Source organism: Etheostoma spectabile, chromosome 8 (genome assembly GCF_008692095.1).
Source record: "Etheostoma spectabile isolate EspeVRDwgs_2016 chromosome 8, UIUC_Espe_1.0, whole genome shotgun sequence".
NCBI lineage: Eukaryota > Metazoa > Chordata > Actinopteri > Perciformes > Percidae > Etheostoma > Etheostoma spectabile.
In genome coordinates this window covers 26,720,521-26,745,630 of record NC_045740.1, presented here as the reverse complement: position 1 = coordinate 26,745,630, position 25,110 = coordinate 26,720,521, and the positions used below count along the sequence as shown (strand labels likewise).

At 43.4% G+C, this 25,110-nt stretch overlaps 2 protein-coding genes across 2 annotated transcripts in view; one reads left to right on the top strand and one right to left on the bottom strand.

The window, feature by feature from the left end:
- The window catches only part of LOC116693945 (aminopeptidase N), a 40,848-nt gene extending 29,357 nt beyond the window's left edge, over nt 1–11,491 (top strand). Inside the window, exon 24 of the transcript XR_004333035.1 lies at nt 11,482–11,491. The gene's annotated coding sequence lies outside the window, so the exon portion shown is untranslated. The remainder of the gene's footprint in view (nt 1–11,481) is intronic.
- LOC116693950 (synaptic vesicle glycoprotein 2B) overlaps nt 3,565–25,110 on the bottom strand; it is a 71,877-nt gene continuing 50,331 nt past the window's right edge. Inside the window, exons 10-15 of the mRNA XM_032523326.1 lie at nt 24,624–24,699; nt 24,257–24,345; nt 22,433–22,566; nt 21,733–21,933; nt 5,453–5,612; nt 3,565–4,916 (exon numbers count right to left, since the gene is read on the bottom strand). Of these exons, the coding sequence (XP_032379217.1) occupies nt 4,733–4,916; nt 5,453–5,612; nt 21,733–21,933; nt 22,433–22,566; nt 24,257–24,345; nt 24,624–24,699 (844 nt within the window). The 3' untranslated portion in view covers nt 3,565–4,732. The remainder of the gene's footprint in view (nt 4,917–5,452; nt 5,613–21,732; nt 21,934–22,432; nt 22,567–24,256; nt 24,346–24,623; nt 24,700–25,110) is intronic.

The window sequence follows — 25,110 nt, the reverse complement described above, 5'->3', positions numbered from 1 at the left end:
CTCCTCACACCCTTTCAACGTCTCAATGGGGATGAGTGACAACGTCGGCAAGGTTTAAAACTCCCTTTCAAGCACTAATTTTTCAATCTTAACAAACTTCTTGCTTAGCTTTTTGTGAGGAGAGACGTAATGACCATAGACAACAATTAAAGCTCATCTAGACTAAATTTACTTTTATGTCTTTGTTATTTCTATGAACCACCACAATTAACCTAGATATGTAATTTCTCGTCAATGATGTAAGGTCACTGAAACAACTAATGAATCTCATGAAAATAAAAGTAGTGATGATAGTGCCAGACAAATCACTTGAAGATCAGCCCCAAAGCAAAGAAAAGTGGAGAAAGGTGGATTTTAAGATCTGCCTCATTTGGTCAGAAACAGAATATGTTCAGTTCAAGCTAAAATAGACTTTTTGGAAGACATTCAACACAGAAAAGCAGGAACTTCTCACTGTTTCAGAAGATTTTAAACCTAACCATTGATCATGTATATTGTGTCTAAGTGCTGCTGGTTCTTTCTTTTTTGTGATGAAAACACAATCTAGACCCAGACTACTTTTAAAGTTACACATTGTGTTGAAGACACAGTGAAACACAGCCAAGAGAAAAAACATTAGACAAACATGCAGTAATTTATACAACCAGTTGCAGCACAAAACCCTCTATAATAAATACACATTCAACATCACACTATACAAAAAAAGTAAAATATTAAATCCACCATCCATACACTGGTACTATCCTAAGCTGGTTTCTTTAGAGTTTTTCTTTTGCCACTGCTGATTGAGGGACTGAGGGTAAAGCCTCAGTGGTGGAAGTAACAAAAAAAGAAAGAAAAAAGAAAATAAACAAGGAATTATCAAATTTTTTGTAACCAATCAAATCAGAATCAAAAGCGATTTAAATAAACATGAATGTATTATGAAGCTACGGTACTTGTATATTTGAAAGGATACATGGCGGGATGACTTGCAGAGCTAGTGTCTTTCAATTATCACCGCCATGTATTATGTATGGTGCAACACTTTCAATCATTAAGCAATGTTACCCTCAAGGGTTAATTTAACGTCATGATTGGCTTGACAGTGATGCGGCAAGGTCCATAAGCATCATTGACGTCATATGACGTTTAATCAAACAATGGAGTGTAATAATGCAATTACACAACAAGGGTTACCAACAAAATAAAAATTCTAATCAAACTGTATTCATATTGTAGGGCAATTCACGGTCAAAATAAATTACAAAAGCAAGAGTAACAATGTCTAGTCCCTTCCTGTTTAGTCAGCCAGTCAACTTAAGCTAATGTTAGCTTTGTGGAGAATGTGGAATTTCTCAAACTGAATAATTAGCCCAAATATAAACACCAGACTGCTTTTCTAGCTTTATCCTGTTTTAACTAAGATGTCTGCTGACATTTGTCTTTCCATGGATAGATTAAGACACTAAACATCTGCAAACTTCAAACAACAGAGACGATTTCCTGTCCCTGTAAAATGCTAGTCAGCACCTAACTTAAGCCAACGTTTTGTATAGATTGTGGGACTTCCCAAACTGAATACCGCATATATAAACACATTGACAGATATAGCTCCTGTATGTCCATTAAAAAAATCACATTTAGCAGCAATTTTCTACTTAGCGCGGCCACTGGCACAGCTGATCCAACATATCCAGAGCTATTTAACAAGTAAGTCGTTTAATCCGATAAATCACTTTATATACTAGTTGGAAAGCTTCTGTGTGTTCCACTGTGGTTCCTGCATGACTTACATGAATACAAATTTTTTGAAACAGATTTTTAATTCAACTCCATGATGTTGTCAGAGAAATGGCAGAGTGATATCTTAAGTGATGCGCCAGGTGGACTCAAATGGCTCAGGGTGTGCTGTCATGCTGATTTGAGTTTATTTGGTTGCATTAAATGTTTTATTTTATTATTATTTTTTATTATTTTCTCACATTTATTGACTGTTGGACACTGTGCAGACTTTCTATTCTGGGTGGACTGCATGGCAAATTAGGGTTTGCAAATTTTGTACCACCACCTGTATCCATAAGTGTCTACGACAAATGGCTTATGATGGGCGTGGCTTAAGTATAAGGGCGGGGGAAAACCATCACAAATGAAAAAGGACTGTACTGCAAAGGCTACTTCTGTGAAATGTTGGTAGTTTACACATTCCATTATGTTACACCCAAGCAATGTCAAAAATGTCACCGGTTCTGATGCATGTGCACATTTTCACTTTTACTATTCACCTTTAGCCCCTTAAAATGATTAATTTGCTGAATAACAGTAATCCTATCAGTTTCAAAAGGGCCTTGTTGTCAGGGCCCTAATGATACATTACACAGTAAGCAAAGCAGTGGCATTATTTACTATAATTACTTGTCTACTTCAGTCATTCTTAAAGGTCTGCTGTCAATGGGAACAATGTAATGTTTACTGAGCTTCAATGCTTGTGGTTTGGAACAAAAATGACAAAATCTTTAGACATAGCATGGGTAAAAATTGTAAAAGAATACATCAATAATTGAGTTTTTTAAAGGATTCTTCACACATTGTATTTACTCTGTTTAACACATCTAGAAATTACACATCATGGTTCTCAAGAGCAGTTTCATGTTTTCTCCGACAGACCTAGATTACCAGTTTCCCCAGTCTTTGTACTAAGCTAGGCTCGACATGTTCCCCACCTCTCTGTAAAACAGACACAGAAATTACATTGATATCACTTTTTAGCTAAAGGCCGCAATAGTATACAAACTGAAACAAATGTACTAATTTTGTAGTGCAATATTTTCCACAAGTTATTCACTAATCATCTTTGGACTTCACTTAGCACATGGTTTCAATTTGCTTTAATTTTTCTATCATTTTGTAGACTCACCACAACCTTGTAACTGAAAAACATTTCAAAGTTAGAAACCATCACATAATTCATTCATTATGTATAAAAAAAATAGGTCAGGCATAATTATTTTAGGAATTATGCCTGACCTATTTTTCACCTGTATGATAAATGGCAGTTATGCTTGCATAACGTTTTACTTATCATATCATTTTAAAATATGATTATTTTTTAATGTAATAATAATTTGATAATTTGTATTAATCTGATTTCAATTTACAAGCACTTTCATTATTTATTTATTTTTCATCAACATTGGGGAGGTAGTGTGTGGTCCTACAGCGGGGACTGCCCATTTCTCTAACGCTCCATTGTTCCGACCTCTCAATAACCCAGAAATTCCCTTTGGTCCTGCAGGCCAATAGTCCAACGTCCCATTGTTTTGAAAAAAATAAACCTCTGCTCCGAAATCCCATTGTTCCAAACATATAGACTTTTTATATAGGTTAGGATTGCCGATGGGTTGGGGTTAGGAATTTGACCTTGAGTGGTTAAGGTTAGGATAGCCATGTACAAATGGGGTTACGATACAGGGAATGTGGGACACTAAACGGCACACAAACTGGTGCAGAGATTGTGTGAATTAGGCTAGATAAACATTTAATGGTGTTAATAAGCTAGAGAAAAGTAATTTTGCTTGTTACAGATGATTCAGATTTTAGATTATGGGAGGTGATCCACAAAAGTCTAAATGTTTGGAACAATGGGATGTCGGAGCAGAGGTTCATTTTTTCAAAACAATGGGACGTCTGACTAGTGGGCTGTAGGACCAAAGGGAATTTTTCAGGTTATTGAGAGGTCGGAACAATGGAGAGTCGGAGAAATGACATGGCACCCATACAGCAGGACTTCTATTGTGCCAGCAAACTAGGAAGACCAAATGAAATGTGGTTTTCTGTTTTTTTCCACAAGATGGTGCAATAACTCAAATAAAAGTGTAGTAGGTCCATAACAAAAACAAAACAAATGAGAAAGTAAAAAAACAACTGTAAGTTGATTGAAGAGGAGAATGAAAAACAGTAACATTAACACATTCAACAGACCAAATGATTTCTAACAGGGCCTTGTCAAACATTGCTAGTCCAGAAAATACACTCATCCAAAACTCCAGGTCAGACGGAGATAGAAAAGTAAATGTGCACGTTTTCTGCGTAGGTAAAGCCAACTGAGGATGTGTTTTTTCCTGAACTAATGGCAGGACGATATTAGTATCAGACTGAAGAGGTTATACTACTCGTGCAAAACATACAGCACAATAGAGGAACATTTGCATTTCCATAAAAATATATAGTTGTTGACTTAAATTTACTCCGCTGCAGTATTCATTGCTAATAAGCCTCTTTATTAGTTTGATGCAATGAGATGTTAAAAACTGGTAGTGATATGGTAAGGCAAAAGCAACCACAGGCCACCCACCAATTATCATGGGAGTCAAGAATGGGGTTGTACTCGGGAACTGAACTTTCAGGTCATGCTGAGGTTGCCAGTTGCATGAATATTTTCTTGAAATGAAATTAAGAAATAAACTAAGAAACAAATATTTTTTCTCAGTTTCCATTCAAACAATGACACTTGTGTACACCTAACCCATCATTGCCTTTAGTGAAAAGGTCACCTACCCTCTGTACAAACTGAGATAGTAAGTAGTGATACAATTAGAGATTGACATTTGCATTTAATATGTTTAAGCTATTCCTGCTTTATTTTAAATGCAGAGTGAAGTCAATTCCAATAAGAAAAGCTTCTAACATTAAGCACGTATGTTTTTGTCTCTACCTCCCCTTTTGACTCCCACCCCCTGGGTCTCATCTGACTTCACTGAAGGATTCTCTCTCGCGTGTCGGGTAGTTTGAGGGCCACCAGGCCACCACACACTAGCGCAGTGAAGGACAGCAGGATGGGGACAACTTTGGTGATGCCCACAAAGCTGGCAAAGATGGAGCTGCCGAGTACTGCCGCCAGCTTACACAGAGCGTTCAGCACGCCAAATGCTGTGGCCCTGAGAGACAGAGATTAATCAATTAGTTGTCAACTATGTAATTAAGTGCTAACCATTTTGATGATTGATTAGTCAGTTTGAGGAATTCTTTTATGAATTTTTAAATGTGAATATTTTCTAGTTTCTTCTCTCTTGTACGACAGTTAACTGAATGAGTTGTGGGCAAAACAAGATGTTGGAGGACTTCATCTTGGGCTTTGGAAAACACTGATGGACATTTTTGCTGACATTTTATAGACCAATAAACTAATCTATTAATCCAGGCAGTGATTGACCAATTCATAGACAGTACATCTAATAGTTATTTGCAGCCCTAGACAGGGACATTACCACTGTATTGAAAGTGTCAAATCACCTGTATTATGATTTTGAACATCTTTAAACATGACATTTTTGTCAGGCTTACCAAGTTTTTACCATGAATTTGAACACTAATACTGAATTTCTAAGTATAATTGTTTCACCACATCGTCATCTGACATATACATTATGAAAGTCAGGAATATGAACACAGTTTTAACAATAAAGTGTGGTACCTTTTAGAAGTAGGGTACAACTCCACGGTCACAACCTCGATGCCATTCCATGCAGCAACACTGACGCCACAGAACAGACACTGCATGGCGATGATGGCTGATTGGCTGAAGCTCAGAAACAGGAGGAACGTGCAGCCTGCTGAGATGAGCATCGAGCCACCTGAGGAGATCACAGCATGCCTAAATTGAATGCATGACAGCAGCGGTTTCAAGCATTTATTTTTTAAGTGGGTTGCATGGGGGGGAGACATTTTATCAGAATACAGCATTGACAATCTGCATTGCTACTGCTTGCTTAGAAATATTGGAAATACTGGATAGAACAAAATTCTAAAAGTCTGCAAAACCACACTCATTAATTTTACTAGTTTTCATTTTAAACTAATTGTTTATCATATAATACAATACACATGTCTCTGTGCCCCTCTTGCAGCCCTGCCCCTGCTCCATGAATGTATTTTCACGAGAATCCAACGTTTATTTTCTGGACAGACGCATACACACGTGCCGGCATGAAAGAGTATAAGTAGCAAAACCACAATGACTTAACAAAGCGGCAACTTGTGTGCCTGGAAAGTGATAAGCCAATTCTGAAGAGCCTTAAACCTGCATTCTATCTAATTTCCAGCAGTGGGCGACTCCTCTGGCTGAAGTCTAAGGGCAAACGACCTTACTGCCTTGATCTTGAACTTGAACTATCATTTGTATCTATCATTTTATTCATTGAATGAAGGACAACCCCGACAGTGTTTTGACTCATTTAGTAATTGCAAGTTATGTAAGAATTCTAAAATGGATGTTTTAACCCTCATGTTGTCTTTGGGTCAAATTGACCCGTTTTCCTTTATCAATGTTATTTTAAATTACCCAAAATAACATGACTGATTTCACACAATGCTCTTTGGAAAATCTCTACTTTCATTAATTTTGGGTGTCTCATTCAATTTTATAAAATTTGAAAAAAAATTGAAGTGGTTTTGAAATAGTATTGAGTAAACGTTGAAATATTCCAGTCTGTGATTATTCATCAACATACATTTCTTTAATTTTAGTCTAAATACTTCCTGATTTCTGCTTTTCTAACTCAAACATTATGTATAATTTCCTATAAATGAGGTTTATTGACCATAAAGTCCAAAAATAACTGTGAAACTAAAGTTAATAAGTTAGTATTACGTAGTGTTGAAAACGTCAAAAAAGTGACAAACATTGGAAAAAAAAGACAAAAGTGTTATAAAAAGGGACAAAAATGGAAGAAAAAGCTAAAAACATTAATAAAAAGCATCAAGAAAAGTGTTGATTTTCAATTTCGACGGGAAGACAACAGAAGGGTTAAACCTAGCCCTATCTAATGTGCAGACCTAATGCCATAGAACTTAAATGGAACAAGTCACTTTGTACAAAGCAAAATGAAAACTCTTGCAATTATTAACTAATATTAGTAACACTTTCTTTGACGCCAATGTCTATAATGCATTATAAACCTAGTTGTACCTGGTTGACCACAAATTATAGATAACACAATGTAGAATTACAATACGTTATAATCCTTGAATTAAAATCTGTGAGGGACACATAAGGTATTATGAAACTTATAACTTATAATAAAATAGTTTATAATGTGTCATGATTATTGTTATATAAAGCATTATGAATATTTATGAGTACTTATAGCAATAACTATAAAGTGCTACAAGCAGTTATTATTACATGGCTTGGTTGAATTCTAAGGCATTCTGAAGTCTGTTATTTTCTTGATAACCAAAAAAAAGACCATTGCTAAGTTTAACACACCGTTGCCATGCATAGCAGAGTGTTGCCATGGACACAGTTCTGATCACTCTGGAGGACAGCTAGTTCAATCTGCTGGAAGAAGTCTGGATAATTTATCAGCTTTGGCAAAAAGTGTGGAAATGTTGATCAACTTCTGTTCTCCGATTCATGCTATGACAGCAGATCTGGTGAGCGCCTGTCACTACAACTTCATATATGGCCTATGATCGCTAAGCAACAACAATGGTAATTAGTTAGCTTATACTGCTACATGTGTGCAAAAAACGAAACAAGATAAATGAGGATATAAACGTCAAGATAAATAAAGAATAATCTCAGACAGGTTATGTTGTTCCAGGGTTTGAAAAAAAGACAAGGAAAACCCAGGACGTTTGTCTGTCAGGATGCAATAAAGAAGTTCCATTTACCTTACTTCTTCTATCTTACTTTACCGTCATTGGAAATGTTTAGTTTATGTGAATTAGAGCAGCCGATAGCCCGCACTACAAGACTTCAGCTAACGTTGTCACGTTAATCACCACTCAGTCTTACTTGGTATTGACGTAGTCTTTATGGAATGCTAACTTCGGGTGATGGCTTGTTAGCATCAAAATGGCGCCATCGGAGTTCCGCTAAGTGAACAAAGGCTTACACCCTTTGTTATACATTTGTTTCCCCTTCAAACCTCAGTGATGTCATACATGCGTCCACTCCAGTGTGTTACATTCAAGTAACTCACTACATCTCCCCCCTTTGAAACAGAACATAGGCTAAAATAGAAGCATGCACATGAGTCACCTTAAGAAACTCTCAAACTTTGCCTTAATTTTAATTCAAACATGAACATACAACAAACAGGAAACTAGGACTTTAGGGTAGACTGCGCTCACTAATTGCTGATCCAATGAAAGAATAAAGTACAACTCAAAAGTCATCTGGTCGGTGTTACTTGTTCACTCTCTCTCAAGGAGACATTTTAACTCAGACAGAACAAACTAACTCCCAACCCTTTTCTCCGTCCAGCTTGATTTGGACAGCCTGTCCTGTGTGCAACACAGGAAGAGGGCGGACAGCATGTTGCCAGTTGTAGAAGCGCTCATATGACTTTTTAGCTCTGGAGTCGTTTATCTGCACATGATCTTGAACGATGTGGGATTTGCAGTCTCTTTTCCAATGTGGGGACGGTGGTACGGATCTGCCGTCCCAAACACCCATCGCTGGCCCCTGTTGCAGCAATGGGTGTTGCTCGGTAGCACATCAGGGCCATGTATGGGTCTTGCTGCTTGAGAAGTTGTTTAGCAGTCTGGACTGATCTTTCGAATGATGCAAACTGCGTGCCGTTGTCACTGATGAGCTCCGGCGGTATTCCCCATCGGCCGAACATGCTTTTGAGATGGTTGATGACTTGAAGGCTTGACGTGGAGGGTAGTTGAGCCATCTGGATATAGCGGGGTGTAGGTCCGCAGCAATTCTCTGCCAGGGTCCCTCTGGCAGGGGAGTGGTGATGAGCGGCTATGGCGTCTGGTTTAGTTTATGCTCGATACAAAATTTGCGACCCACCACAGTCTTTTTTATGTCGCTGCTGATGCCTGGCCACCAGAGAGATATCTTGGCCCTTTTGCAGCACTAAGTCAATCCCTTGTTGTCTTTATGAATATGCTTCAGGACGCTGGTTCTCAGCGCTGCTGGAATCACTATTCTGTCCTGGTACAGAACAAGTCCCTCTGCCTTGGACAGGTGATGTCTGGCAGCGTGGAATGCAGGGGAAGACAGAAACCCGACCATTCTATGTGGTCAGCCATTTCTTATGCAGGTGGTGATTGTCTGGAGGTCTGTGTCATTCTGCGTGGATTCTGTTTTCTGTCTGAGCCTGTCTGGTTAAATTGCTTTGTCAGTCACCAAATCTTCAATGGACGCCTTGACATGTTGGTCTGTTTCTGACTCTGTGTTGCAGCTCAAGGGACTCCTGGATAGAGTGTCAGCCACGTTTAACTGTTTCCCAAGAACTGGCACAGCTGTCACATTAAACCTCATGAGGTGCATCAAAAGTCTCTGGCACCGCACTGGTGATTTAGCCAGATCACTTGCATATTGATCAGTGGTACCAGCGGTTTGGGATCAGTTTGAAGACAGAAGTTGTCCATATCTTGTATGTAACGTGCAAACCACTCACACTGCCACCAAGCACTCCTCAATCAGGGAGTATCGTTTCTCTGTCTCAGTCAGGGTGCGTGAACAGAAAGCAACTGTTTTCAACTCATTATCATGCTCTTGCATGATAATGAACAGTGTGGCTCCCAAGCCAAAGCTACTGGCATCCGCACTCACGACTGTTGGAGTCATAATAGAAAAGTGAACTGATGAACACATATTATTTCCGCAGTGCATGTTCTTGGAGTTCACCCCATGTCCATTCACTCTCCTTTTTGAACAGGTCTGTGACTGGGTGCAGCGTGGTCGAGAGGCCTTGCAGGAATTTACCCAGATAGTTGTACCCAGTAGGCATATTTCTACAGGCAGGAGGCAAGGAATGTCCCAATATATCTTACCTCCCCACCTGGACTGGTGGCATCTTGGGTTCTGATCAGTTTGTGGAAGTCTGTTGTATGTACTCTCGGTCGCTACAGTGACTAGCCCCTGTGTCTATCTTGAACTCAACCGGACTGCCATTTACCGGTATTGTAACTTGCCAGTCTTTGTCTGAGTCAGGTTGAGCTTTCATTGAACAGTCTGGTTCCGTCACAGCTCCCAGGAAAACATCTCATTGCTGTCTATCTCTCCTGGTGCTACTGCCATAAATTCTTTGGGCATTTTTGCATACAGCCTCAAAGAGTCCCAATTTATTACATTTCCTGAATTTTTTTGCGTGCTGGACAGAGATCTCCCTTTCCATGCATCCTGTTACATCATGAGCAGGTGTCTTGTTTTGACTCACCCCATTTTGGGCTGTTCCGCACGCCATCCGGTGTTGTGTGCCTTCTGGTTTTTCCACCTACTGGTTTCCGAGCATGTCCAGATGGCGTGCAAACCTATCAACAACTACCCATGTTGACAGATTCACTACATATTCATAAACATTTTACTGGCCTTTGCATGGCCTCATGGCCTCAATATACACTGCATTGAACTGAACTGAATTGTGTTGACATGGCTCAAATGCCTACATCTGTGTTTCCAATAGTCTACAACGTTAGTTACTTTGGTAACTCCAGATTCTATTAGTATACCCAATAGCGTAGCCCTCTAAGGGCTACGCTATTGGGTTTATCCCTTCGCGCTATGCGCAGTCGTGAAGATTTTCTTTCCCGCTAGCGTCCAGCGCAGGCCTCAACTACGTCCGCATTTACTGCATATATACAGAGCGGACCGTTGTTCGACTCCCAAAACATCAGTTTTCTTCAACTAATGTTCTAGGAGCAGGTGGCCCGGACCTTAGGGGCTACGCCTATACTAATAGAATCTGGAGTACCAAAGTAACTAACGTTCTATTTCGTATAGGCTTCGCTCTAAGGGCTACGCTATTGGGTTAGGGCGAAGCTGATGTAGTCCATGCCAACTGCGGCACAAGGTCCACAAGCCGAAAATACACCACATTGCCCAGCAACAATGTACAGAGGCTAGTCAGAGCCATCTTCGACAAAGCCTGCCTGCCAATGGCGTGGCGGAAAGGTTCATGTGGCCCGCAATATGATGCCGTAGTACAATGATTAATGGGGGTTAAGCGTGATTGTCCTGTCGCGCATGCACGGAGAGACATGATTACCTCCGTGCATGCAACATGATTATGACAATGTATGAGATAAAAACTGTGTCTCACAGAAATACCCCGGTACAGGAGAGGTGAGACAGCAGAGCGGTCATTCAGCACTAGTGTGAAGGAAATTGGCAACAATCAAGGCATCGCTTTTTTTGTTTTTTTTTGTTTTGTTTTTGCACATTCAGCGCGGCATTACGCGTCACTGACTGTGGCAAAACCGCATGAGACATGGAAGATTCAGACATATCTCGCAGATAAAAGCGGATGAAGGGGCACGGGGAAGCCCAGGAGGCTGCCGCGCAAATGTCGGCTATGCCATGCCTTTAAATAGAGCCGCAGACGCCGACAGAGCCTCGTAGAGTGACCCGAATGTCTTGGGGGGGCTCTTTCCCTTCCGAGCTATAAGCTGGGTAATAGCCTCGCAGCCAGTGAGAAGCAGCTGTTTTGAGAGGGCTGATCCTTGGGAGTGTTCTCTATAAATGCACAAACAGCTGCTGAGTTTTCCTGATATTTGCCGTGCGTAAAATGTATTGTGACAGAGCGCGCACGGAACCAACCGGTGGGAAGCCTCCTCCGCAGTTAGCGTGAGGTGGGGGGAAAAAACCCTCGAGGGAAAACACTGACCGAAAGAACTAGTTAAAGTCTTTGGTGGAAGGAGGATTTGGCTGTAAGGTGGCTGCGCTCCCGTCCCCTCTAATGGAGAGGCAGGACGGAGAAACTGACAGTGCACTAAATCACTCACTCTTTGGCCGACGTTAGGGCAAGGAGAAGTGCTGTCTTAAGCGACAGCATTCTGAGCGAAGCCTGTGCCAAGGGCTCAAAGGGGGGCTTCCCCAGAGCCCGGAGCACCAGAGCTAGGTCCCATTGGGGGGCGAGGGGGCGAACAGCCGGTTTTTGACGCCTAACCCCCTTCAGGAAACGCTTCACCAGGGGATGCGCAAAAACTGTCCTCTCACCGAAACCTTCGTGACAGGATGAGTGGCTGCTGCGTATGCTTTGACTGTAGATGGAGCCAACATATCCACCAGAGTTGTAGGTACGTCAGCAAGAGAGGTAGGGGACACGATGTGGGGTCTGCGTCCCTCCTGTGCACCAGCGTGGAAGGCAGACCAGCGCCCTGCGTAGCCTTATGGTAGAGGGGGCTCTGGAGCCCTGGATAGTGCGTACCACGGGGGGGGCAAGCTAATCTCTGTAAGCGTTCCCGCTCAGCAACCAGCCCCACAGCCTCTGATTATCACTGGGGACAGATCGCACCGTTCAGCGCGATAGTGCGCTCTCCGCCACGGAATCTGCCAGGGGGGAGCCACCAGCAGCTGAACGAGGGTTGGGAACCAGGACGCGCTCGTGCGCTCCGGTCCACCAGAACAATTAACAGATCCTCCCTGGACGCGCTCCAGGAGGCGAGGGATCAGGGGGACGGGGGGAAAAGCATATAGGAGGGTTTGGGCCAGGGTTTGTGGAGAAGAGCGTCTACGCCGAGGGGAGGGTTGTCCCGGGGGTCAAGGAAAACCACAGTGTGCACTGTGTGTTCTTCGTGAAGCGAACAGATCCACCTCCGCTTCCCCGAACCTGCTCCATAACGTTTGAACGATAGTGGGATTCATCTCCACTCGTTGTGGGAGGGCCCCCCCCTCGACATCAAGTCGGCTGCCGGTTCAAAATCCGGGGTATATAGTGCTTTGAGAGACAGCAGGTGGCTGTGCGCCCAAAGCAGAGGTCTGGCTATTTCTAACAGCCGGGCTGAGCGTATGCCGCCCTGGCGGTTTATGAATGCCGCCGCCGTGATGTTGTCCGTCCTTACTACAACATGCCTCCCCGTCACAACTGGTGTAAAGTGTTTCAACACCTTCAACACCGTGGACAGCTCCAGGCAGTTTATGTGAGGGAGAGGGGGAGGAGGCCAGGCCCCTCCCACCACCTGTGACTCGCACATTCCCCCCCAGCCAGTGAGGGACGCGTCTGTGTACACCGTCACATATGACGTCACTCTGCCCAGGGGAACCCCGGAAGACAGGGTTTGGGGACTCCCCCAGTATGCCAGGTCTGATTGGAGGGAATGAGGGATGGACAGCATTCGCCATTTGTGGCGAATGGGATCGAGCCGCTGGCGGTGAAACCACCTCTGGACTTTCCTCATGTGGAGGAGACCCAGGGGGACCACCGTGTGTGCCGCGGACATCATGCCCAAGAGCCGCATAACTGACAGCGCTGACACTGTCGCGCGCGGCCTGAAGCGGGACAACAGAGAAGTCAGGGCTTCCTGCCTCGGTGCTGACAGCCTGGCTCTCATGCTGATCGAGCTCATGTCTACGCCCAGATAAACTATCGATTGTGCGGGGACGAGGGCGCTCTTCTTCCAATTTATGGCAAAACCCAGCGTTTGTAGGTGCTGCAGAACCTCCATAGTGTGTGCAGCGCCGCCCGCTCCCGAGAGGGGGCTAGAAGAGCAATCGTCCAAGTAAAAGAGGACTGATGCCCCTCTCCCGTAGAGGCTGGAGCGCCGTTTCCATGCACTTGGAAAGGTGCGGGGGGTAGGTGAGTATCCGAACGGCAGCCGGTTGAACTGGAAACGGCGCCTGGAAGGAGAAGCGCAGGAATTTCCTGTGCCTGGGAATGATTTGGATGTGAAAGTAAGCGTCTTTCAGATCCACGGATGTAAACCATTCGTTGGGCGCACACATTCCAACAAGTGCCTGATGGGGAGCATGTGGAAGGGGGCTCCATGACATACGGGTGAATTTGACAGGTCGAGGATGGGACGCAGTCCTCTGACTTCGCGGGTGAGAAAATAGCGAGAGTAAAAACCCTCGTTTTCCTCCCCTGGAGGGACGCGGGAAATAGCTCCGCTCGCCAGCAACCCTACTCTGACGTCATTGCGTTGACTCTGCCAGGGATGAAACCGTCGTCTCCAACACCACCGCGAAAGGGGGCGGGGGGGAGGCGAACTGGAGTGTGTAACCCTGTTATCAGCTTTGACATCACGAGTCCATGTGTGTCAAGGCAATCCATGCCGCGCTGCACTCTGACAGTGGGCGAGCAAATGTCTGAGTGTGTTCCAGACATGGCAAGCAGGGAGCGCAGAGCCCATCCCGCCGGGGCGAGACGAGTGATCGCGTCGCCCAGCCCATGGTAGGGCTTTTCGAAAGGGCAGTGGCCGGGCGCGCCGTGTGGGGGCGGAGCGGTCACATGGGTTAACCCGACCCCCGCCCCGCCGGCATCGCCGTGGGGAGGGGGTGGACAAGCGTCTCGTCCACCGTGGGAGGACGCTCATTTCCGCTGCCTGCGCAGAGGGGACGCAATGGCGCCCCCGCCGCGGCGACGCAATGGGCCCCGCTCGCGGCGACGCAATGGCGCCGCTCGCGGCGACGGCCTGGTGTGTGCTTGTGTGGGGAACAACTGTCATAACAGTGCCCTGTTTAGAGCAAACAGGGACTGTTCGGCTGAGGGGAAACAGCTCTTTAGATGTGAGGGAGTGGCCCTTAAAAGGGCCGTTGTGTTTCCAACTCTCAGCTGAAGAGGGACAGTCGATCCCCACGTCCCGTCATTGCCACCGCCGCTGCTGCTTGCTGGGTGGCTCGGGAGGCGGGTTGGACCAGGTGGGGGCCGCTCTCATGGTCCTCCGGCCTCGTGCAGGTTGACGGCCGTGTGGCATCGTCTGTCGCTGCGGAGGGGGACCGGGTGGGGGCCCCGACGCCGAAGCTTGGGAAGACGCAGCCGCAGCCGATGCTGCGGGGCGCTTCCGCTTGTGACGGTTGTCATGGCGACGGTGGTGCTGTTGAGGAGGAGCCTTCCACGAGCCGAGCCTCCGAAGCCGCTCGGCGTCCTCCGCCATTGATGGAGATGAGAGCGTGGCAGTCGTAGCGCGGCCCAAATAGTCTACGGGGGCTATGGGACCGACAGAAGTCTGTCTATGTCCGCTGGCAGCTGAGACATGTGGAGCCAGAGTTTCGCTGGGACAGTCTGCCAAGCCATCACCCTGGACAGCGCCACCGTGGACGCGTGGTCAGGGTAAGGATGGCGGTCATAGCCTTACCATCTCCGTGGCAAGCTCCGAGGGGAGGGCGCCGGGAGTAGTGGCCATCGCGGAGACGGCGGAGGCCAGTAAGGCGATGTTGTTTGTGCCGCCAGCCCCTGGGCGGCACATTGGTGGGCCGGTCCGTGACTTGAGCGCACACATTGATCCTGGGGAGAGGGAGGCGTGGGCTTCGGTGGCCGAGAAGAAAGTAGCTCGGAGCAAAATGGACGCCAGGCTCCCTCCAGGGGAGGGACGAAGGAAACCTGCGTCGTATCGCCTGAACCCGAGTAAACGGGGCATAGCGAGAGCGGGAGCCCAGTTTCCCCGGCTGGGAGAAAGCCCCTCCACAAATGGCGAAGCTCCGCGAAGCGCGGCCAGAATGGGGCCGTGAAGAGGGCGGCTCCTGGGCATAAACATCACCGCTCAAAAGGCCGCGAGCGGGGGCTGGCAGCTCCGCCGGGAGCGCTATGCCTCTCAGCTCCGCCGCCTTCCTATGATCTCCGGCAGGTCGGCGAAGAGAGCCTTAGCGGTGGAGGCTGGAGCCGGTGGGGCAAAGGGGAAGGCGCTCGGGCGGTGCCCAGGCCGTTCGGGAGACGGAGAGAGCTCCAGCGGGAAAGCATCAATCGCCGTCTCGAGGCCCAATCCCCCCAAAGGGGAGGAGGGGGACCCTCCAGAGGGGAGGAGGGGAAACCGGTGATGGAGGCGCTGTCGAGGAGAGCGGAGTCAGCGGATACATGCTCGTCGAAAACGCCGTCCGCCAGCGGCTCCAAGGTGCCGCCGGATTCTGTCTGTCTGCCCAGCTGCCGTTCCGTCCCGCTAGCCTGGCAAACCAGAAAGCTTCCGCCCTGAGTTAGCTCTTTAGACGACAGGCGGGCGCAAAACTGGCAGGAGGCGTGGCGGGTGAGAGCCTGGCCGGCGTGAACGGCACCCAGGCAGGCCTCGCAACGGGTGAGGTCCGGCGGAAGGATGTAGCCGGTCCGGCAGGAGGGGCAGACACGGGCACCGGCGGAAGGTCGAGCTTGACTTCACTGCGAAGTTGAAGAAAAAGTGGGAGTCGAACAACGGGTCCGCTCTGTATATATGCATAAATGCGGACGTAGTTGAGGCCTGCGCTGGACGCTAGGGGGGAAAGAAAATCTTCACGACTGCGCATGCGCGAAGGGATAAACCCAATAGCGTAGCCCTTAGAGGGCGAAGCCTATACGAAATAGAACTTTATGTTAACGACGAAGGTACGCATTTGAAACCCCTGTAATACAAAGTTTGGTTTAAGACATTTTAATAATAGTTTGTGCCCAGTCTTTTGAATTGTTTGTAGACTATATTAGGTCACCTATGGACCCGGATATAAGCAAATCAGTTTTTAAATTGGTGTACAATGAAAGGTGAACGTTGTTTAACACATTCGTCTTATGAGTGCACCCGATACTTCACACAGACATAACCTTTTCCTTCAAGTAACTTTTGTACAAAAATGCAATCACAATTAATGAAAAGCCCGATAACTGGGCAAAGACTTTTAAAAATGAATCACATTCAACAACAAATGTAGTGTAAGTATTTTAACAGACATGTCTTAATGAGGAGAGCTTGTTCTAAATTGGTCTGAAACATCTTGCCTCAATGGTGATGATTGCCTTAACAGCTGGTTGCTTGTAGCACTTATACCTTGACAGCTGGTTGCAATTATGTGAGGACTACCTCGCATAATTGCATCTGGTAATTGGACACACATCTGAAACTAATTAATAGATTATGGACCGCGCAGGACAGCAAGTTTAAAAGGGGCCAGAAACCACAAAGATGTTTGGTGCTAGTGGGAGACAAAGGTTGTCAGAGAAGTTGTAGGCTACACTGTTTGAGAAATGGACCCCCTGAAAAGCTGAAGAAATCTTGAACTTAAAGCTGTAGACTGTACACCCCACTGATTTTACCAAGGAACAACAATATTCTCTGAAGCAGAGACTTAGGAAGGTAAGGAAAACTACACTGTAGGCCTATTTCATTATGTCAATGTTCAAATGTTATTTGCAATGATAATGTAATACACCCCCTAGATGGAGAAAGCTATTACTTTTGTAAAAGGAAACAAGATGAGCAGCATCATTATGCCAAAGTTGTTTCCAGCCCAGAAGAGACAAACAGGCTATTTGTTAATTTTCATGCCAGTCTTCATGGGGCACACTGTGGGGTGGACACACTTTACATGGGATCCTGCAGAGATTTTGGTGGCCCGGCATTAAAATGGACATTACCAAATGGGTAAGTGTTATTGTTCTAGAAGTCTATGGATGTTATGGATTGTGTAACATGTCCTATGTGACTGCAGACTTAATTTCTTTGTTAGCCCAGTGTGAGGATTGTCAGATGAAGAGGGCCTATACCATTAAGGACAAAACCCAGAAATATTCTATTAAATAAAACGTTATTACTGATCTGCTGTGCTTTACATTTCAGGTTTCTGAAGTGTGTGCTGGCCCTGCCCCCACCTGCCATTCCTCTCAGCCCTCAGTTTCTCCCTAGAGGATTGAAAGTATTAGGTGTATTCAAATTTGTATTAACGCTCCATGCCAAATGCATAACCCGTTCTAAATGTAATGTCTGGGAAACGGGCAAGCTGAGGCCTTTTGAGGTATTTTATAGGGATCTGAAAAATCTGGTTCACGGAAAAGAGGTTGATAGTTCTTGAATGCTTACTTATTGCTGATGCCTAAATATAATTCCACACATGTGGTATTCAAGGTGATAAATGCTTTTATCCATAGCACTTTGGAGTAAGTGAGAGGGCAACTGGAGATGTGAGTGTTTTATGTTGACCCATTCTAGATGACTGCTATATGGCAAGGCTCATACAGGGGACGAAACAAGATCATTATTGTAAACATTTGTTAGAATTAATGGGTGATTGCAGTGCAGAGGTTCTCATGTGTGTATGCCAGTCTTTTCCGCTCAAGCTATGATGTCCTCTTGGACCTGTCTGTAACCAACACCACTGGACACTTGTAGTGAGCGTACTTATACACTGCCATTGCTTTAAGAGAGCTATGTGTAAGAGTCTCATACTTAGTTACTTAAGTATGATTTGTTGATCCGTCCTTTACACTACTGTTGGGGTAATTTGTCCTAAGGAAACATGGGCCCTTTACCTGGATCCAATGGGTGAAACCCCTGATTGCATTAAAAAAATACCAGGATGTCACAAGGTGAGTTTGAGGTTAATAGTAATGTCATAGACTATTTTTGGTTCCAAATAGCAACCATGCTTTTCTATTCCACAGATCTTTCATGAGGCATAGACAATTGCACTTTTTGAGATGGGCCTGTGGCACAGATGACCATCCCCATCAGCCAGATGCTACATCATGTGGGGCATTTGTCTGCAAGGTATGAGTGAATCTGACTTTAGCTGATATAGGTAATGAATGGATTCTGTTTGTACTTTGCCATATGTAGTTTGCACAGCTTCTCCTGGGGTGCCACAGATAAAACGGCAATCACACATTTGAGGAGGGAGATTGCCTGTACACTGAATGAATCAGGTATGTGTGCCCTCCTCTCTAAGGTGTGTGTGTCCTCCTCTTTGAGATGTAGCCTATGTGAAAATAATGTTGAATATAATCTGTTACTAAACCTCTGCAGACTGTGCGGGAATGAATGGCAAAGTCCTGGGACAGAGGATGTGGAGTAACATGTCTGGGTAAGAATTAGCTGTTCTTTTATGCATTAAAATGTATAGACCCATTACTAATCAATGGTCATGCTTCTCTTTAGGAGTGTTCAGCATGTTGTGGTTTGACTGGGGTTGTGCTGGGCGACCCAATACACCTACCTTTTTATTGTGCTACATGCAGTTTGTAAATCTTTTCTTTGCATTTGTATGCTTTTCTTTGCCCTTTTTTTAAGGCGTTTCTATGCCCATGTATGGGACTTCCTCATGTTGGCCCTTATGTAGGCCATATATCTTTTTTTTTTGCCCTTTTGTGTCTTGTATGACTTTATTTTTATTTCTTTTGCAGATAAAAACAAAATTCATGAATCTCTAAAAAATCTTGAGTGCTGTCTCCTCATTAAGACATGTCTTTTAAAATACACAACTACATTTGCTATTAACTGTGATTATTTTTAAGTCTTTGCCCAGTTATCAGGCTTTTCATTGCCTCATAGCCATTGTCCGGGGCTTAGTAAATTAGGTCCAAGTGTTATGCTTTTCACTGGAATTTGTTCATAGGGCATGTTATCCGTGGGCCGTTTTATTGCATAATCTATTTTTGTTTAGTTTTGCCAACCTCATCGACAAAGAAATTGGAATCTCTTAATTGCGATTGCATTTTTGTCCGAAAGTTAGTCTAAGGAAAAGACAACATTCACCTTTCATTGTACACCAATTTAAAAACTGATTTGATATTTGGGTGCATAGGTGACATAATATAGCCTCCAAACAATTTAAAAGGCTGGGCACAAACTATTAAAATTTCTTAAACAGAACTTTGTATTGTAGGGGTTTCAAATGCGTGTCTTCCGTCAAAAAACATAGTTGTAGGCTATTGGAAACGTAGATGTAGGCATTTGAGCCATGTCAATAGAAATATGTGCTTTTTATAAAACCAAGTTATTGTAGTGGTTTGAGAGCCTCAAGATAATTTCTAAGACAGAGTAACCACTTGTTTCACAACCAGAAACCATTGTTTCACAATTCCTGTGCTGGTACGATTTATGACACATCCTTGCACACGGATAGCTCAGAGGTGTAGCAGACGCTTAGAGTGCACAGTATTTTTTTCAAGCCTAAATCAAGGTAACAAGTTGTTTCAAAATATTAAGATAGTGATTCTTGTTCTACTGAGAGAAAACTAGTGTCATGGTGATTAATATAATTTAGTGGACTCACATGCTAATTTTTCTGAAGAGGGTTCAAATCCACAGATCATCCTAATTACTTTTAAAACACATTTTTCCCCGCTGTACAATGTTGGAGTAGTGTCATGCTCACATATTCAGTTAAGTACAGTTTATATTGAGGTGTGACCTGCAAAGGCCAGTAAAATGTTCGTGAATATGTGGCGAATCTGTCGACGTGGGTGGTAGTTGGGTTTACTCGGCATCTGGACAGGCTCGGAAACCACTAGGTGGAAAAAACAGAAATTACACAACACCGGCATTGCTCCCCTTTCCGCCTGGATAGGCTGCTACTGCTGCGCTGTGCATCTTACTGCATTCACTGCAGAATCAGAGTGTATGTCGAGGCTTTGCTCACACTGCTAGCTGGATAGCTTTCTCCAAAGTAAGATCGGCCTCGAGTTGTAGTTTCTGAGATACCTGGTTTTCTTGGGTGACGATCCTGTCACTGATGTGCTCGTCCATGCTTATTTAAAACTCACAATGCTGGGCCAACTCGCATAGGATCCTCACAAAAAGCTTTGTCGATTTTCCCGGGCTTTTGCACGCGCTTGTGGAAGCAGGCGCAGTCGTGAATATTACGTTTTGGCACAAAGTGTTCATTAAACTTCCCCTTACGGTCTGGTAGTCAAACTCCGGGATAAATTCATCTCCGCCATACACGAAAGACTCATAAATCAGCTGCGACTCTCCCAATACGTAGAGGACAGGTTATTTGTACTCCACTCTCTTTGTCAAGTTTCATAGCCACTCAATATCTGTCGAAACGGCGCCTCCAGTCTGCTGGCAGGGAAAAGTCAAACTTGGCCATCTCCAGTCGGCGTTAAGTCCGCCACTTCTGACACTATGTTAATCACCAGCCAGTCTTTTATTTAATTGGCTTCACTGCACATCGCCATACAGCGTCATACATTTGTTCCCCGGTCTCACCTCAGTGACGTCATAAATGCATCCACTCCAGTGTGTTACATTCAAGTACCTCACTAAAAATGCTTAAATTCCTGCAGTGATTAACCCTTCTATTGTCTTCAATTTCGGGACCCTCTCGTATCCTTTGTGTTAAACTGACCTGTGACTTATATAGGGTTTTAAAACAATTCTGAACTAAAACTTCATAATCTAATAAATATTGTCTTTCAAACAATTGAGATAACATGTTTAGGGAGTGCAATCAGAACATAATTAAAAATTAAAATGTGATTTGTATTTTTAGTCAAAAGGTTATAATTCCTGTTAAAAATCCCGTTTGATCCCTATCTTGGAAAAAACCTGAGTTGTCAAATCAGAATTTTCTGAATTGAGTCAGGAATACATGTTTATCACAGAAAATAAGGCCATAGATTTTTTTGGTAGAAAAATGTAACTTTTACCATTTTTCTTTTGTAAAAATTTAAAAATTTAAAATGGGTCAATTTGACCCAAATACCATACAAGGGTTGAAACAGCAGCTGGGTAATTTGCCCAGCTAGCTATCGCACAGCACAGAAGGGGATAAAATGCATGCTTGGACCGGAGGGTTGCATTGAACAGCTACAGAGTTTACATTGCTATGGACGCAGGATTGCTATGGACGCAGGATTCTAACCTTCGAGACGGAACGGACTATTTTCTTTAACCGAAGCAATACAATTGTATTTAAATCCATCGTTTTTTTTTAAATCTATATTTTGCATCAAAATATTTATTTTCGTAAGTGGCCATCTAATAAGCTTGATAATGTCTTTGCTATAACAACCGCCTTGCTCTACATTGTCCCTTATATAATGCATTTCAATTTGCATCATAGAAAGTGTCACATTAAAAATCCTTAGTAATGTTAATTAACTTCCAAAAAATCACCTATGATCTTGACCCTGCCAATCTTCTCCATGAAGAGGGCCGAGATGATGTTGCCTGGCAACACAGCCAGACTGCCCAGGAAGCTGACCAGGTAAATTAGAACGTCGTTCTCCTCAACAGTATCCAGGTGGCAGCCATATTTATTGTGCTCAAAGGTGGTGTTCTCCATCTTACAGTCAATGAATTTCTCCTCCCACAGGTCTGCAGAGAACAGGAAGACCATGAAACATAACATGGAACTTATGAAATAGGGTCAAGTCTTGAGCCTTGGACCTGATTCAGTGGGACCTGATTCAGTAAAACATCTGCCAAGGTGTTTTAATAAGTCACGTATTTTTAAAAGATGTGGTGCTTTTCATTTAGTATTATGGTAAATTGTATCGTAAGTTGTATGTCTTTTGTGATTTATTGTCTTTTTTTTGTTTGGTTTTGTGTCAGGCCAATTTAAGAATAGGTAATCCAAATAATTTTAGGCTGTATATAGTCAATAAAATAATCAATTTGGATACTTTATTCAGTGCACTGTTTACATTATGGCCTGTGTTTATGATGAAAAATGAGAGAGCCAATTGATGAAAAAAATGGGGGCCACCATAGCTAATAACTAGTAAAACATTTAACTCCTAACCTGTATTCAAACTTATCTTCTGTACCGCCCAGAGCTGTAATTCGTCCTAGCCCCTGCTCCAGCTGAACCTACCTGTGTTATAGAAGACAGTGGAACGGATGGTGCAGTTCTCAAACACAGTGTCTGTGGACCTGATGTCTTCAAAGCGACAGTCTTCAAACAGTGAACTTTCAAACTTCACCGACTTCATCTCTATACTGATGAACCTACGGGCATGGTATGGGACACAAACACAATCCAACAGACAAAAAAAACATGGACTCACACTTCTATTGCTGTGGCAGTACAGAATTAGAAAAAGACAGAATGGGCTCTTAATCCTTCATCTGGGACTATATACCTCTTCTCTGCACAGTCTTTATATCCTGAACTTTAGCACATCCCTCAAAGATTTTGCACATCCTACACTAATCTATAAAGCCTTTTTTTCCTCATTATTTGTACAGTACATACTTGTTTTTGTATTGTTTTTCTTTCATATTAATGTTCAATATAAATTCCTTGTTACTTGCATGGCAATAAATCCCTTTCTGATTCTAAACTCCCAGATGGCCACCACTGATATTACTGCGATGGAAATAAGCATTGATGTGAACAGTTGTGTAGTAGTGAAAATGCTCAAATCTTCATGGCAATATGATATATTCAATGGCAGATTTGTTATACTATTCATGTTGAATTAATATTTAAAGCCCATTGTCTTTTTCAATTCTGCAAAAAGCATAGAAGTTAATTAATATACAGTTGAGTCACATACTGTATATCTGCACTGAAAATGTTCTCTTGCAGAGATGAAGTATCCTTGCTACGCTCCCTGATTTTGGTATAGAAACCAATAGCAACACCAAGATCCTACATTTCCTCCTAGCGTACTACTTTAAAATTCAACTGGGCACAAAAGTGCATGTAACTGTAGAGGGGGTGCAATCTGTGTGCAAAAGCTGTACTCAGATTGAATGAAATGTAGAGGAATAAATGTATGCAAAGATCATTTAAAGAATAGAAACGATAAAAAACGACAAGGATTAGGTGTAGGTGCTATTAACTTAGGCAAAACCAAACCCTCTCAAGCTAAAAAGGTTTTACCTTGAGGAAAAACATACATAAATTCATGAACATTATGAAAACACATTGACAGGGGTGAATATAATGTGCCTGGGGGCAAAATACATGTGGGGTTCCTGCCTAATTTTAAGATCTGTCTGTCAGAGTTAGCAGAAATATACATGCATTCACACTCCAAAATCCCAGTACTGTCAGTAGAATGCCATTGAATGATGGGCAAATTATTTATAAGAAAAGAGAAAACATTCACGCAAATGCAGTATATGAAAGACTTCACCTTTAGTCAGAATGACCCCTCAGGTACACCTTAACACATTATGCGGTACGCCTAGGAGCTAAAAATACAAAACATAGCATGCAAAAAGCAAATAAAAGACACAGTATGTGTATTACTGCATGCATCTTAATTTAACATAGAAGAAGGAACTGGTAATCGAAAAAAAAAAATGGGTAAAATCTAGAGATGTTTTTTTTTTTCCTTCCTGATACCGATTCTGATAGCTGAACTTGCATATCCACTATCCACCGATACGGAGTACCGATCCCATACCAGTGCGTTAAGAAAAAAAACGTACCCTCCAACAGTCAAATCACAGCTTAAAAGGTGCAGTATTGCAAACAAGTTTGCAAAAAGTAAAAAAAAAATTCAAAACAGAAGTAAGAGCTACAACACGGTGCATAACGCTCAACGCCTGGAAGTGCAGTAGACAGAGGATTTCCTTTATCTGACGGTTTTATTTGCCATGTAATATTAAAGGACAGTATATGAATGTTAAAGTTGTTGTAAATCTTGTTTGCTTTGGGTTCAGAATGAAATAAAGTGAGACTTACTTGTCATGGATGTATTCCCCTTCTTTATGGATCTGGTTCTCCAAGGAAAAGTTAAAATGGAAGTTCTCCACTCGTTCTTTATGGAACACCTAAACACAGGTAAAACAGCATTAATCCATTTTCATTGCAGGTATTTTATGGTATAATATGCAGTGCTTTCCTCAAGTAACAATGTATAATCTAATACCAAAACTAATACTGCTCAATCATCACTTATGACCCAGTGTTATGTATCTGTATCTGCAGAGACCCTGCTGTCTCACTGTATTTTCTCCAGTCAATACTTGGTCCTTTGGAATATAAATCTGTTGCTGTCATCAAAATTGGACAAAAGTATGTCTGTTGCATGAATTGTTGTTCACCTTACCTTCACCTTGGCCTCGTACTCCTCATACTGAAGGTGTTTGATCATATCAGGGAACCAAACAGACAGACCATAGTAACTGTGACAAAATGTAGATCAAGAGAGGACTGCATTAATAAAATGGGTTTAAAACAACCAGAATGGAACTGCAACCCTAACAGAAAGACTTTACCCTCTTTATCAAAAGAGACTGTACTGTACAATGGGGATCAAAGAGCGCAGATATCCCCAGGGACTCGTAGTAGAGACACTACTTTTTAGGGTCAGAAGGGGCCATGCGAGGTGGTTCAGACATCTGATCCAGTTGCTCCTGGACAACTTACTTTAGAGGTTTTCCAGGCAGGTGAGGAATTCTACCTATATTTGTCTGGACTACCTTGCTTAGATAATTGCCATGTTACTGCAGAATGCAAATGTGCTGTATTTATATAGCGCTTTTCTAGTCTTAACGACTTTTTACATCATACAGGATACATTCACCATTCACACA